General features: G+C 47.4%; 1 protein-coding gene across 1 annotated transcript in view; it reads right to left on the bottom strand.

The window, feature by feature from the left end:
• Nucleotides 1-16114, bottom strand: part of Fig4 (FIG4 phosphoinositide 5-phosphatase) — a 115795-nt gene that overhangs the window by 60112 nt on the left and 39569 nt on the right. Inside the window, exons 7-12 of the mRNA XM_059272502.1 lie at nt 12355-12483; nt 9017-9117; nt 8374-8536; nt 7874-7971; nt 2766-2899; nt 1647-1763 (exon numbers count right to left, since the gene is read on the bottom strand). Of these exons, the coding sequence (XP_059128485.1) occupies nt 1647-1763; nt 2766-2899; nt 7874-7971; nt 8374-8536; nt 9017-9117; nt 12355-12483 (742 nt within the window). The remainder of the gene's footprint in view (nt 1-1646; nt 1764-2765; nt 2900-7873; nt 7972-8373; nt 8537-9016; nt 9118-12354; nt 12484-16114) is intronic.

Below are 16114 nucleotides of genomic sequence, written 5' to 3'. Positions count from 1 at the left end.
GAAACAGACACATTCCACTTGATTTTCTTCCAATGCTGGGCACTAAACCCAGGCTGTGGGCTCCCTGAGCATGTGCACTACAACTAGGCCACAACCCCAAATCCGTTAGTTTGTTCCTTAAAGGAAAGACATAATATGCATTCATGGATTTTAAGAGTCACAGTGTTAGAAGGGAAGGTCTCTGGACATCAGATAATTCTATACTCTCACTTTTTCAGATGCAGAAAATGGAGACAGGTCAGTCACTGTGCTCTACTTAAAAGGAGCTCAGGATGGAGGCATCTTAAGTCACCTGCGTCTCTCTTGGGCACCCTCTCCATGTTCTCCCATCATCCCTTGCTTTCCTTTAAGCCCATATCTTTCTTTGGTCTCTGTAACCACACACAATTGCAGGCATCTTCCTAGTAAAGCCTTCCACACCTTTGTACACACTGCGTACATTAAGATTCCCTAAAACTCAAACCCTGCAAACTAGGGCAGAAGGCAGAATTCTTCCGAACAAAAACACTAATGGTTGATTGGGGGGTTTTCGTTTGACCACTGTAGTTAACTATGTTAACTGAAAATCAAATGCTGGAAATACGTAATATTGATTCCTTTAAAGACAAATAAGGCATAGGCCTTTATCCAAAGCAGCCAACAAGCTAGCAATAACGAGAGTTATAGCAAACCACCGTAGCACGCTAACAAATTCTACGTTCAGGAAAGCATCATCGTCAATCAGAAAGATTTCCCTGTTCTTTCTAAATACTAAACAGTGAATTCACTACAGAAAAATTGACTTTACACACATGTTTTATATAATGTTTATTCCACAAAGCAAATGATAAGACTCCTGTGGCTTCCATCTGAAGGTATACAACCACCACAGGAATTCCCAAGTACATAGTGAATGTTCATTACATGCTCCCCTGAGCAGCTTGACTCCCCACAAGACTAATCCATCCATCCATTCTCTAATTAGCATAGACTTCCTGTATTTAGAATATTTTACTGTGTGTGTGTGTGTGTGTGCCCGTGTGCGTGCGTGACTGCGTGCATGCCGCAAGCTCTTGGAATCTGCCTGTCTGTGCTTCCTAATGCTGGAGTTACAGGCACACACAGCCGTGCACAGCTTTTCACACAGGTGTTGGCAATTCACACTCAGGTTCTCATGCTGTCAAGGCGAGTGCTGTCACTAAGTCCTCTCTCCAACCCCTGGAATACTTTGTACATAAGAACAAACACCATGATTTACGTTTTCCTTGTGTCTGTGGTGTGGGGTGTGGGACACTTGTATACCTCACAGTACCCGATGGGAATGTCAAAGGACTGCATGTGGGAGTCTTTATTCCCCTTCTAATGTGTGGGGCCCAGGGGTTCAGGCTTGGTGGGAGGAGCCTCTACCTGCTGAGCCCTTATGCTCACCTCACAGTGTTTTTAGAGAAGGGGTCTTCACCTGGCCTGAGCTTCCCAAGTGTGCTAGGGTGGCCAGTGAGTCCCAGGGACCTGCCTGTTTCTGCCTCCTCGGTGTTGGGACTACAAGCACATACTACCACACTGGCTTTCTTACAGGAGGTCTAGGGACTGAACTTGGGTGTTCAAGCTTCTGTGGCAACCACTTTATCTCCCCATCACTTATTTCAAGTTCTTGATACTGTACGTACTTTTCATCTGGCCGTAAAATGCTGCAGTAAGAGTCAGGGCGGTTCACAAAGAAGCCTGTTTTCTTTACCACGCTTTCTGCAATCACGTTCAGCCGATCGAGAACATTGCACAGCTTACTGAGAGAGGAAGAGTGAAAAAGTGAGAACTCGGTGTCAATATATCATGACTCTCCCATCTGAAGCCAACAACATCAACAGCAGGGATGTCCAGGGACTCAAGTGTTTGGATCATGCGGTTTATGTCACAGAAATCTGAAGTAATTAAGGTAGAATTACAATGTGTACTCAATAACTAACAATAAGACCAGTAACGTAATATCAAATACTGGTAACCAACTCCTCAGTCTTGGCCTGGCACATTCCCATGAGAGGTTTTCAATGAAGCCTTTCCATCCTCAGTAGCAGTGAGGCAGATGACTCCATAATCAGTCATAATAATGACTATGCAGAGTGCAGTGGCAAGGGAAGATGAGTTGGAAAGTAAATTAATATGACTGCATCAATCCCTTAACTAACATATTACAGGTAAATGGGTGTGTGTGTGTGTGTGTGTGTGTGTGTGTGTGTGTGTGTGTGTGTGCGCGCGCGCACCTGGTGCATTAACTCCATAAAACCATTCAGGGAAAAGACACAACAATATAGTCACGGTAAATAAACCCAGAATTCACATGATACACAGTAAACAATGTAAGGTTCAATGAACCAAATCTTGAGAGACAGGAGGGATGAGGAAGTGTCACAGGGCGGTGGTGGAGGTGGGTGACAGGCGACAGGAAAACCCTGGCCTAGGACTAGCTCTGGGCATAAAGGTCAGGTTTTCTCAGACGGAACAGCCCCGAATAAGTTGAAGTTCGAACACTTCGGTACCAGGCAGCTGAAGGGGCTTGGTCAGCCTGTGAGGAGCTCGGATTTACCATCGACAGTTACTGCACGCTCATCTATGACAGGCGTCACCTGAGAGGAGCGGCTGCCTTGAACAACAAGGTAGAGAGGAACAGGAACAGCAGAGAATCGGTGACAGAAGGCACAGGGGAGGAGCTTGTCACCTGTGGAGGCCCTCGAAAGCACTGAAGGAGCCCCGCCACCGAGGAGACGCCCCAGCGCAGCGGTCTCTCTCACCTCTTGGTGTACTTGGCCATGTCCCAGGGGATGTAGACAATGGTGTGCTCCGGGGGCAGGAACTGGTTGAGGTAGGTGACGGCGGCCACCAGCTCTTCACTCAGGATCCTCTCATGCTTCCTCTTCTCTCTCTCCTTATCAAAACATTTCAGTTAATTTTTACATTAAAAATCTTCAATGTGGGGCCAGAGAGATGGCTCGGTGGGTAAGAGCACACATTGCTCTTGCTGAGGAACCAGGTTCGATTCCCAGCACCCACGAGATGGTTCACAACCATCCATGACTCCAGTTCCAGGGGAATCTGATGCCCTCTTCTGACCTCTGTGGGCACCAAATACACACAGTGACATTATACAGGTAAGACACATAAAATAAAACCAATAAATCCATTTTTAAAAACTGTAAATGTCTGAGTTACAAATTACCTTAAAACAGAATTGATTTAACCAATTTTCCCTAGTTTTGTGGCTTGTGTCTCACGTTAGTAAGAAAAATCTAAGTCTTAAATATCGAAGTGAAACCCAGTTACTAGATGAAAATAATACAAATGTGAATTAAGAGAGCTTCCCTGAATGAGTCGGCAGCCCTGCAGAGCTGGGGAGCCTGGGTTTCCCTGGCTCATCTTCTGCAGCCCCAGTGGCTCCATACGAGCCTGACCCACACGTTCACGGCCTGAACCAGCAATGCTCATTTATCAAGGAGGAGACGAGAACCCACAGCTGCAGCCAGGGGTGCAGAGAAACCAGCATGCTCTGGACAGTCCACCCCTACACAGGACAGCAGAGCGTGCCTTGGAATCCAACACGGGAAGGCAGCAGGACGGTCACTTTATCCCTCCGCACTGTGGCAGCATGGCCTGAGGCTGAAAGGCATGCAAGGGCCCTAGCCTCACCCCTGCCCCTGCCTGCTGCATCTCCTGGGTTAGCGCCCTGCTCTCACTGAAGAAGGCTGTGCGGCCCTGTGCATGCTACCCTGCAGCGGAGCTGCTGGTTTTCCTTGGCTCACAGCAGCGTCTCCCTCACAGCATCAATGTGGGGTTTAAAGGAGACAAGAGCACAGCGAGTTCTCCCCACAGCCTTCAGTGAAAAGTAGCTGTTTGCACCGTTCCCTTGATCAGGCCTTTCCTTAGAAACAGAGCAAACTACAGCAGAGATTCAAAGATGCTACAGCACCACTGTTAGTATCCAAATGTGCTGTTTTCGGTCCTGGTGCTCACTTTCCAATTGTCACAAACTGAATTAATAACATTGTGGAAACAAACAAGCGTATGTTTTGCACAGCTGAATAAAACAAATGGAGAAATTACATAGGCATTAAGAACAGAGTTAAGAATCAGTTATATTTTATCTGGGAAAGTTACGTATCTAGAATTCTCAAAAGCTCTTTAAATTAAATAGGGAAGTAGAGCCCTTCTGAAATTCTTGTGTGAAATCTGACCCTCTGTGAGAGAACAGAAAGAAAAGTTATGTATTTAGCCTTCATGGCTGTAGAATCTGCTGGGTGCAGTCTGTACTGGATTAGTGCTGACAGGCTGCTCAGTCAGTCTCCTCAGGGCTGAAGAACCCTTCACAAGCCAACGCAAAAGTCCCAGATACAGGTCACCCTGTGTATCAGAGGGTCCTAGAGAGGGGGAGGCTCACAACAGGACAAATGGGACAGGAAACCGGAAGTGTTTCCTCCTTGTTGTCATCCTATGGGCAGGGTCATCCTATGGACGGGGTCATCCTACAGACAGGGTCATCCTACAGACACGGGCATTCTTTGGTAGTTTTTTGTTTGTTTGTTTGTTTGTTTTTGGTTTTCGAGACAGGGTTTCTCTGTGTAGCTTTGCGCCTTTCCTGGAACTCACTCTGTAGACCAGGCTGGCCTCGAATTCACAAAGATCCACCTGCCTCGGCCTCCCGAGTGCTGGGATTAAAGGCGTGCGCCACCACCGCCCGGCCTCATTCTTTGGTAGTTTAACCACAACTTACCAAGATCTTCTTCCAAGTGAAAAAAAAAGAAGCATTTTATTTTTCCTATAACCAAAATAGCTGGTGTGGGGCTAAGGATGCAGCTCATGGTCGAGCTCTTGCCGGGCATGTGCAAAGCCCCAGGTTCGAGCCTGTCTCCACCATCCGTGCCTTGTAAATAAACTCTTTGTCTTTTGCAAAGCTCCTTCCAAACTACACTGGCAGGCTCCAGGGAGGCCAAACAGGCCTAGTTCAGTCACAGGCAGTTTCCAATCACATGAATTAAATAGCACTTTTAATGTGTATAATTAACAGAGAATTCCAAGCACTATAGGCTCAGGGTTCTATTTAACTACGGCTTTTCAATTACAATCTATAAAGCCTGAACGAGATCCTCTCATCCAGTTCTAGGTATATGTTCCAGTAATAGCTCACCACTCACTGCTCTAACAGTAATGTCCTCTATACTAATAATATGGACTTACTGGAAAAGCGCTCATAATTATCACAATTTTTTACAGTGCCAGGAACTGAATCTAGGGCCTTCCACATGTACACAGGTACTCTACCACTGAGCTGCATCCACACCTACCCTCTTTTTACTTTGGGACGGGGCCTCACTGAATTGCTCAGCTGGACTAAAATTCACTCTTTAGCCCTGGGCCTTAAATTGTGATCCTCCTGCCTCTGCTTCTTGATCATAGGTCTGTGCCGCCAGGCCTAGCAGCAAATCAACAAATGTTTTCATTACAGTTTTCCACCTGAATTTTCAACTGTGTGCATGATGTATCAATATCAAGTCCAAGTTATATATTGTCAGCTCCAGCTTACATTACTGCGAGCAGACAGGGAACGAGATGTAAATATACAACTTCTGCATTAATGTGAATAAACATGTGTGGACATTATAATCATCTTCGTAAAGTCAATCCTTCGCTGCATGTGATCACAGAAACCAAAAGAAAGGACACTGACTGCCTCTGCCACTCTGGGACCACATATTCCTCCACGTTCCTGATGAAGCACACCTACCACCCACACTGCTCCCTTGAGCCATGCGTTTAGCTGTACTGCACAGCCCCCGCCCCCCCGTAAGCACCCACCTCCTCCCCGTGCCCAGCCTCTCTGTGTTCTAACTCAGGTACCTCCAGATCCAGCTGTACTCCGGCTCAGCCCCCTCCCACCCTCTCACCTCAGATCCCGTGCTCACAGGAAACTGCTCTGCCTTCAGTATCTCCCACCCAGAACCACCTTTATTTTAAGATTGCTTTGACTTTAAATGCTCCACCTCACAACTACTCCAAGCTACCCCACTGCTCCCCTCTCTCCAGAAGCCCCTCACTCTCTCTCTTTCTCCTCAGCCCACTCCGCTTTCACTGTCCACAGCAATCATGCTACTGCCAATATCCAAAACGCGTTTGATCTTATCTTTTTAGATATCTGTCTGGCAAAACCGAACGAACCCAATTACCTCTCTTTATCTGTGCTCGTGTGCCCACACACAGCCACGCTGGGCGAAGGCAGGCAGGAACAGAGGTTCCATTTAAGGAGTCACTTTTATCAACTCAATATGGCCTCTTACAATGTCTAGATGTCTCCTGTCAAGTTACACCAGACTGTCCAACTTTCTGTTACTGTGAAACCCCCCACTTTGAGCAAGTGACTTTTACTCCTCCCTTAAAGAGAAACTGAGGCTGTCAGAAAGGAGTAAGCACATGTACGCTGCACACACACACACACACACACACACACACACACACACACACACAGGTACACAGGCACGCACCAGGGCACGCCCCTTTCTTCAGATTGACCACTCCTCTTCTCTTCCTGATTGACAGCTATGCTTTAGTCAACATTTCCCCCCTCACACTGGTAGTTCCACAAAGGCAGGAACTGTCCGCACAATTACCTTGATACATATAAAACTGTCAAAAATACTGGCTAAGTAATTAAGTGGACAAGGATCCCTTGGTTTTTTTATTGTTGTTATTTTTTAATTAAACTGACATTTGCTAACCAACCTCACAGAATAATCTCATATACTGCTACGTTGCTGGCCACTGCCACAAACATAATACAATAAAATCTTTTTATTGATATTGTCAAGGTCTTCTCAGCCTCTGGCTGAGGTTCTTTCAATTCACTTGGGTGCAATGGATTTAAAAGTTACTGGATAATCTCGCCCTCCACCCTAAGCCTTTGACCTGCATATCCGTTTATGCACATGGTGTGTGGATCAGTCAGTGTACTCTGACGGAGAAGCTGAGGGCCGAGAGACAATTATACCATATTGCCTGAGGTTCTCACAAGCCCACCTGATTCTTGAACCTCATTCCTAAATGAAGCCTTTTGGTCCCAGTGTAGTATAAAAGGGCCAGCCAAAGAAACCCATCCTGACGCTGAAACTAGAGCCAAAAGATTAAAAAGGGCCAGTGAAAGAAACACACTTTGGCCCTGACCAACTCAGTACAAAAACCAACCAGTCCCTGAGCAGGAAAACCAGCCAATTCCTGAGCAGGGAAGCCAGCTAATCTCTGAACACGAAACCAACCAATCCCTGAGCGTGAAACCAACCAATCCCTAAGCACAAAATCCAGCCAATCTCTGAGCTTGTCCCTCAGGGTACCTCTCTCCTCACAGCTGTAGGTGTACCCTGACTTCTAGCAGTCAGGGTACCTTTCCCTCACAGCTGTAGGTGTACCCTGACTTCCAGCAGTCAGGGTACCTTTCCCTCACAGCTGTAACACTTGCTCCTATTGCTCCACATTGGTTTGCAGTCCTTCTAGACTGCCGAGAGAGTGAGCTGTATCAAGGAGAGGGTAGCAGCTTCATCTGTGTTCTTAGGTTGTTCTGGGACAGAGGAATTCAATGCAGCCCCAGTTCACACAAGGAAACCAGGAGCCTGGTAGACCAGATCACCCTCTTCCCTTCAGAGAGATCTACCAGCAGTTCCCCAGGGCGAGGCCAGAAGAAGCCACGTGGAATCTGAGGACGAAGAGCAGCAGCCCAAACACAGCAAGCCCACAGCGGACACCTCTCCCTCCCTCCCCCGCCTCCCTCCTTCCCTCTTTCTCCGGGGAAGGCAAAGCCCAGCTGGCTGATGCCTTTTGTCTGAGGAGAGGTGGCCCCGTGTGTTTAATGAGCACATCATACCTTCACTAGATTCAAGATGATGATGGGGGAGCCAAACCTCTGAAGCATCTGGTCAAAGTGAAGAGCAGCTACATGTGCGAAGGGGTCTGCCTGGTCCACTGAGAAGAAAAGAGGCGGATAAATACCTGAATGGAGCTACGAGGCAGAAATAAAACAAGTGTAGGGTGTTCAAAAACATTGAAAAGAAATGCAATTCAACTAAACTAGTACCTTCATTTCCCAAATCTCCTCAAGGAGCTCACTGGACACTCATTCAGCACGTACTTATTAAATCTGAATGACTGTCATTTCTGAAGCAAAATAACATGCAATTCACTAATAGTTAGAATTCAGGATGAATTCACTACAGAAAGCTAACAGAAGTTACTCTTCCATAGGCTCTTGCTCAAAGGACCTAACTCTCCCCAAAACCCAACCGCTTATTAAGTGACAACAATCATCATCTTGAGTGACAGCAGACAAAAGCAACTCCCAGCAGGCTGGCCCACGCACGCACGCACGTGTAATAGGGGGTTTAGGCATCATAGTTGAGATGTCTTGGGACCAGTATAAGGGAACCGATCCTCTAACTTGTACGTAAGAGGAATAACTGCCTGCGGTAAAAGACATCACCGACGCATCGCAGAGGATCTGCTCAGTCTCCACTTCGTTCGCAACATCGCCCTGGAAAGAGATAGTTTATGCTCTTAGAGCTTTTAAATGAAAAAAATTCAAACACACAATGACATTATAACTCCTATTCTTTATACACCTTAAAAGCGGTAAACCACACACCATCAACATTCAGAGTACTGGAAAAAGCAGATTAAAACATGATAAAGAAAAACAATTAAAACAGCAGAGAACAGACTAGAAAAAAAAATCAAATAAGTTACTCAACACAAATATCAAATAATATCTTGGCCAGTATAAATGGTAGGATGGCAGAGAAAAGAAAAACAATTGTGTGAAATTATTCAGGAGATAAAAAAAAAAAACAAAACACAAGAATCTAAGAAAACGCAATTCTGAAGACCAGAGAGAAGGCGAAACACATTAGGATGTTAAGAAGTTAATTAATTAGAAATTGCAGCTTCATCGTTGTCAGCAAAACTGATGTGAAAGGTTAAAAGGTTAAACCCTCACAGCGGTCTGTGGCCTTACCTCACAGTTTGCGCCTCTCTTGAGGAAACGCGTCCCAGCAAACCTGCTGGACCTTCTGGCTATCAGAGTCACGTACACTGGCCGCCCGTAGATCAGCAGCTCTTAGAAACCAAGTTAAGGTGTCAGCATTTGTGGTTGGCCCAGAAGGCTCCAGAATCATCATCCTTTGTGCATGTAACACATCTTGTCCCACAGCCTTCAGACACCAAGAGCTCCACCGGGAACGCAACAGCGGGGCGCCCAATAGTTCCTCAGATCTGCCTGGGTTTGATGGCAACGCCCAACCTGCTCACATGGTGACCGCTCTGACTCTCCAAGGAGATATACAGGCTACTGTATTATGTCTCTCCCTGTAACCAGGTAAACACGTGAGAAATGCCACTACCCCTTCCTCACTCATCAGCATCACATGCCTCTCCATGAGGGCACGTGCCGTTTAATGTTAAGTGTGAATTAGGAAAAAGTGGTTAATGCCGAGCAAAGGAGTGGCTATAATACTACAAGAGCAATCCAAAGCCTAACGCTGAATGCGTCACCATGAACTACTTGATTGATACACAGCGTCATCTTGTTTAAGTCATCTCCTTAACTTTCTGAGTTATAATCTCACCTACTGAAAAATGGATCAAAAAGAGGCTATAGGCTGAACAACTGTAGTCCAAAAAATAAAAAAAAATAAAAAAATGCCTTAAAATCGTAAGTTTTTTGGTACCACTATGACTCCAAATTATAGATTTCTGGTCAATCAAACCATAGGTACTCCAAAAATATCACATAAATATCTTCAGTCCCAATGTTCAAAGTGCATATGAGACCTAATTGAACTTGAATTCCAGCCTCAAGTTACCTAAGGTTTAGGCAAATATTCTAAAATCTAAAGCAATCCAAACTCTGAAACACTATGGTCATAAGCATTCTGGGTAAGAGACTCATCAGCCTGTACTGCTGCTGGGTTGCTGGGAGGATGAGCTGGGGTAATTGGTGTAAAATGTCTGGTGCTTGGCCTGTAGTAAATACTTAATAAGCAGCAATTATGCCTATCACCACACAGGCTTCCAGAATTCATTAAATGACGGATCACCAAAAGCCCAGACTCATCATTTAAACTAATGAGCTTTAAAATGATAATCTATGATGCTGTTTGCTATTTTAAAAACAAACATTTATTATAATTACCGTATGCCAGGCCCTGAGCTAGCTCTCGGAAATAGAAACCAGGCTAGAACTATACTTTAGAAATGGTCTTTAGACACCGTAGCACATTCTCTTTGGTGTCACTGGTGGGGAAACACTCGAATTCTTCCTGGGACGACTGCATTTGTGGAAAGAGACAAAAGTGACTCAGGACCTGATTTTGTCAGGTGGTTGAAGTCATTACGAAGCCCGGAGCCAGGTTCTCTCCAGCTCCATTTCAAAGTCCCTGTACCGGCCATGCCTGCTTCCCCAACCCCACTCAGCACAGAGAAAGCAGCGCTGTAGCTCTTCAAGGATGTGCCTCTCAGCTACCCCCAAACTCTCCACAGAGTGTAAGAAGGTGGCACAATGATGGCCACATCATCCACTTCATGGCCTCGAAAACCGTTCTTTAATTATTTCACTGTAGGCTTTTAAAAGCCTGAGGTGGAAGGGAAAAGTATCGAATAAAAACTGAATTCACAATGCCCTATGTCGTCTCAACGAGTAACAAGAGAAATGAACCACTGCTAGCTAGCATTCCTGCTTCCTCCTCCTCACAGCACAATGGCAGCCTGTTGGATGGCGTCACCATTAGCCAGAATTCATGAAAAGCAAACCGGAGGAGAAAAACCAAGTTGGCATCAGACTGAGCTCACTGTCCTCACTCAAGGGTCAACACCCGTCCATCACAGTCCTTCCCAAGCAGGCCTCCACCTCGTCAGGCCTCAACTATGACTGTAGCCTTTTCTTATACAGATCCCTCATCCCAATTTTACCTCATGCAGCTGGAAAATGACTGTCAACTCAAGCTTCGTGGACTACTTTAGACATGTCACCTTCCTGGACTAATCTGTCAAGTCCTTGGCCTGACAAAGTCAATCTGGTGAGTGGCAACTGACGACTGAGGCAATCTGAGACCTCCTCTCATCTTTCCCACGTCATCCTGCGGTGGTCTGGAAGGAAATGGCCTCCACAGCGAGTGGCACTATTAGGAGGTGTGGCATTGTTGGAGGAAGTGTGTCACTGTGGGGGCGGGCTTTGAGGTCTCCTATGCTCAAGCTACACCTAGTAATACAGTTCACTTCCTGTTGCCTGTGGATCGATATGTAGAACTCTCAGCTCCTTCTCCAGCACCATGTCTGCCTGCATGCTGCCGTGTCCTACCATGATGATAATGGACTGAACCTCTGAACTGTGAGCCGCCACCCCAATGAAATCTTTTTCCTTTATAAAGTTACTGTGGTCACAGTGTCTCTTCACAGCAACAGAAACTGTAAGACACATCCCATCTCCCCAGAGCTGCACATACACATCACAAGAAAATAGCTATTTTTTCCAGGTCTACCCTCATGGTGCTTGTCCAACATGAGATATCTCTCTGTACTCACTGCTGGGGTCTGATTTACGTTTATGGCTTTGGTCAAGGTCTCTTCTCATGAGCCTACCATGTTCCTCCCACCTAAAGCCATTCCACTCCTTCTACCAGACATGCACAATCCTCACTGGCTACAGCGAGACTGCAATGCACAAGGCTCTTCCATCCTTGGTGTTTATAGTCGTTCTGTGCTCCTACAAGGTCTGCTCGCTTCCTAAGAGTCTGCACTTCTCCTTGCATTTCTACTTAGATGAGCAAGTTTTCCTGTTGGAGTACTGCACTGGCTAGTTTTAGGTTGACTTGACATAGGCTAGAGTCATTTGAGAGATGAGAACCTTGACTAACACATGCCTCGATAAGACTGGGCTTCAGGAAAGCCTGCGAGGAGTTTTCTGAATTGGTGACTGATGGGGGAAGGCCCAGCCCATTGTGGGTGGGGCCACCACTGGGCTGGTGGTCATGGGTTCTATAAGAAAGCAGGCTGAGCAAGCCACAAAGAGCAAGCCAGTAAGCAGCACCCCTCCACGGCCTCTATATCAGTGCCTGCCTTGAGGTTCCTGTGTGCCTGAGTTCCTGTCCTGACTTCCTTCCATGATGAGCAGTGATGTAGAAGCATAAGGCAAATAAACCCTTTGCTCCCTAAATTTGGTCATAGTGTTTTATCACAGCAGTAGTAACCCTAACTAGGGCAGGTACACAGTGATAATTCTAATCTTACAATGTACAACCATTCTATACTCTGGCACAGCATAATGACGTGCATCTTAAGTGTTTATAAAAAGGATACTTGACTGCCCACAGAACCCATGAATAATATACAGCAGCCAGTCACGATGCACGGTGTTTTTAATTATATCCAGAAGTTCACCATTCCATACATACTTCATGTAAGGCTCACTGGAGATCCCAAATACACCTGAAAAACAAAAGTTGGTAACAGAAAGATAAGGACTTTGACTGACATCCAGCACATGTTTAAGTCCTTCCACTTCTGTTTTTAACTTCAGAATACAAGCCTGGACACACCGCCACTTACGGGGCAATCTAATGACTGCCAGGACTCAGGGTACTGTGCTTTCAAAGAAGAAATGAGTTTCTGACTTACCAGAGTTTTTAACTCAAAAGAAAATGGGAACCAAATGAAGGGCATATAATGACAGACACGTGGATGGAGCCAGATGTGGCAGAGCGAGCTACGGAGAACACGGTCTGCAGTCACAGCCCCTGGGCCAGGACTTCCGGCACACCTCTCAGGAGTGTGACTGACAGGATCAGGGTGTTCCTTACCCCCAGGTGCTGCCGTCTGCACGTCTAACAGGCAGCTGCCCTGAAGGTGAGACAGACGAGCGATGCATGTGCAGGCTTAGGGTAGGGGTGCGCTGCTGCAGTGCAGGGCTTAGGGTAGGGGTGCGCTGCTGCAGTGCAGGGCTTAGGGTAGGGGTGCACTGCTGCAGTGCAGGGCTTAGGGTAGGGGTGCGCTGCTGCAGTGAAGGGCTTAGGGTAGGGGTGCGCTGCTGCAGGGAAGGCTTAGGGTAGGGGTGCGCTGCTGCAGTGCAGGGCTTAGGGTAGGGGTGCGCTGCTGCAGTGAAGGGCTTAGGGTAGGGGTGTGCTGCTGCAGGAAAGGCTTAGGGTAGGGGTGCGCTGCTGCAGGGAAGGCTTAGGGTAGGGGTGCGCTGCTGCAGTGAAGGGCTTAGGGTAGGGGTGCCCTGCTGCAGGGAAGGCTTAGGGTAGGGGTGCCCTGCTGCAGTGCAGGGCTTAGGGTAGGGGTGCCCTGCTGCAGGGAAGGCTTAGGGTAGGGGTGCGCTGCTGCAGTGCAGGGCTTAGGGTAGGGGTGTGCTGCTGCAGTGCAGGGCTTAGGGTAGGGGTGCGCTGCTGCAGTGCAGGGCTTAGGGTAGGGGTGTGCTGCTGCAGTGCAGGGCTTAGGGTAGGGGTGCGCTGCTGCAGGGAAGGCTTAGGGTAGGGGTGTGCTGCTGCAGTGCAGGGCTTAGGGTAGGGGTGCGCTGCTGCAGTGAAGGGCTTAGGGTAGGGGTGCCCTGCTGCAGGGAAGGCTTAGGGTAGGGGTGCGCTGCTGCAATGGGAAGGGTAGGGGTGCACTGCTGCATAGGAAGGGTAGGGGTGCCCTGTTCATACTTCCCATGTGGCATTGGCTATTACACCAAGGCTTTTTCATGTGGAGAAATCAGAAGCACCAAACACTGTCATATTAAGATGAATCTATGAATAAATAGTGATGAGTGTCACAGAACTTTATGGAGTGAAAAATAAGAAATAAGCATATTTATATATGAATGGATTCGGCCAGGTAACCCCACCTTCCTCCCTTCACAGTGTCATCCGGGCATTTACTTATGTTGAAATCATTCCAATTTAACTCATTAAAAACTAGTGGCTGAACAGAAGGCTCAGCAGTAAAGAGCACTTGCTACTCTTGCCAAGGACCCAGGTTTGATTCCCAGCATCCACATGGCAGTTCACAGTAATCTGGAACTCCAGTTTCATGGTGTGTGCCAAACACACATGGTGCACAGACACACCACACATAAACATGGAACAAACAACCCTAGATGTCCTCTGCCCCTTTCAGCACGTCATGTAAGGGAATGTGTATGGGCTGAGATGCAGCTCACTGGGAGCACGCCTGCCTCACATGCATGAGGCCCTGGGTCTAATCCCTAGCACAACATGAACCAGACACGGAGTCCGTACCTGGCCTATGCCTCTGATTTCAGTTTGGGGGAGGAGCAGCCAGGAGGGGGAGTTCAAGATCATTGTCAGCTCTACACCAAGTTTGAGGCTAGCCTGGGCTACAGGAGACCCTGCAGGAGAGGAGAGATCAGAGCACGCTCAGGGTTTGGGGGTGCAGTGTTGTATCAGACCTTCCACTCTGCCACTTTATACAAGTGACTTAGCACTGAAATGGCTGAGGTGACGCCATCTTGTCCTGATTTTGTTTAGTGTCTCCCCAGACCCTCCTCAGCCTTCCACACACCCCCAGCCATATCCACCTCGGCAACGCTTTTGGGATTGCCCCTGCCCTGACCATGGTCCAGTTGTATTAACCAGGATAAGTGATGTTTGTGCAGGATAAAACATGAAGCTAAAATAACTAAGAGGAAGTGCAAACCAAAACTAATTGTCGCGTAGTGTCTGGAAAACACTGCTGAGCTCTGCAAGAGGACAGATGTTGTTCTGACCCCCTTTAAACACTGATTTAATTACGGCTTTTGTCTTGAGCTTCAACCCCGAAAGACTTTCAGAGGCATGACCCCTCTCTCGGTCACCTTCTAACAAAAGGACTTAAATACTCTTAATTGGCTAATTAGTGTGTTTGCCGATAACTATCTCCGGGGACACTGCAGTATCTCTACAGCCTGTAAACAGGAAATGAATGCTACTGCTCATCTCAGAGATGTTCGGCCTGAAGAGTTTATAGGAAGTCCTTGACACACTTCCTGATACACCAGAGACTTTGTGGGGATTTCGGCAAACCTACTCTTCCATCTTCACCCTCACCCCCCATTTCCTCCAAGTTTCCCCAGGTGAGTAATTCCGAACCCCAGGAAAGACACCTGAATCCTAGTTACCAGCACCTGGTGCTGCGTCACATTCAGTGACAAGGACAAACAGAAGCAGATGGCATCAAGGGCGCTAATCCGATGATTGTGGCTCATGCACGTGACCCCGTGTAATCACGGGGTTCTCAGAGGTGAGCTCTGGGTGACGCGGTGCGTGAAGAACGACTCACCAGTCATTGCTGGCTTCCAGATGGAAAGCCACCAGCTAGCAACAGGGGACAGTCCCTAGAAGGTGAGAGGACAAGATCTGGTTTCTCTTCTTAAGCCGAGGACAGAACGCAGTCCTGCTGATGATAGCACGTTTGTCTGAGTCCTGCTCTGGACTTCCTTCCGGGAGACAACGCGCATACGCTGTAAGACGTCACCTGGCGGCAGTTTACAGCGGCCACGGGAAAGCAATATGCTCCTCCGTCATACCTACCCAGAGCTGTCCTCCACACAGCAAAAGTCACTTTTGCTTAATCCAGAACCAGATCGCACATTCAAACCCAGATCTGGGTGGCACACGGGGCAGTTCAGCGACATTTCTGGCTTTATCAAATACTCACTAGCTGCCTGACCTCTATGGTGTCCCATAATTTGGGTCACAGTTCATGTGTCTGAAGCACAGACCTGCTTGGACTCAGCTCAAGTGATAGTCAGCCATGGGTAACGTTCAGTTGAAAACAGGCTGGGCGAGAACAGAGCCTGTGGGAAAGCACAGCCCCTTGCCACGTGTCCTTCACGGACAAACCTCTGTCTACGTTAGAGTGGATTCTGCCTCCGCACCTGCATCCCCATCATCACCATTTAAGGTGACTGAAGGGAGGGACTCAAAGCCATCACTGGTTTACAACGTTTCCACGGTCAACCTACTTCAGCTAAGGTATTTTAACTCTACACTTGAAAGGATTCTGTCACAACATTCACAACAGGAAGCTGTCTGCTTTGCTAGTTCTAGACCAAACCCCAAACTCTGGCACTAAAGGTGCC

Source organism: Peromyscus eremicus, chromosome 8b (assembly GCF_949786415.1).
Source record: "Peromyscus eremicus chromosome 8b, PerEre_H2_v1, whole genome shotgun sequence".
NCBI lineage: Eukaryota > Metazoa > Chordata > Mammalia > Rodentia > Cricetidae > Peromyscus > Peromyscus eremicus.
This window is presented reverse-complemented; position numbering and strand designations above follow the sequence as displayed.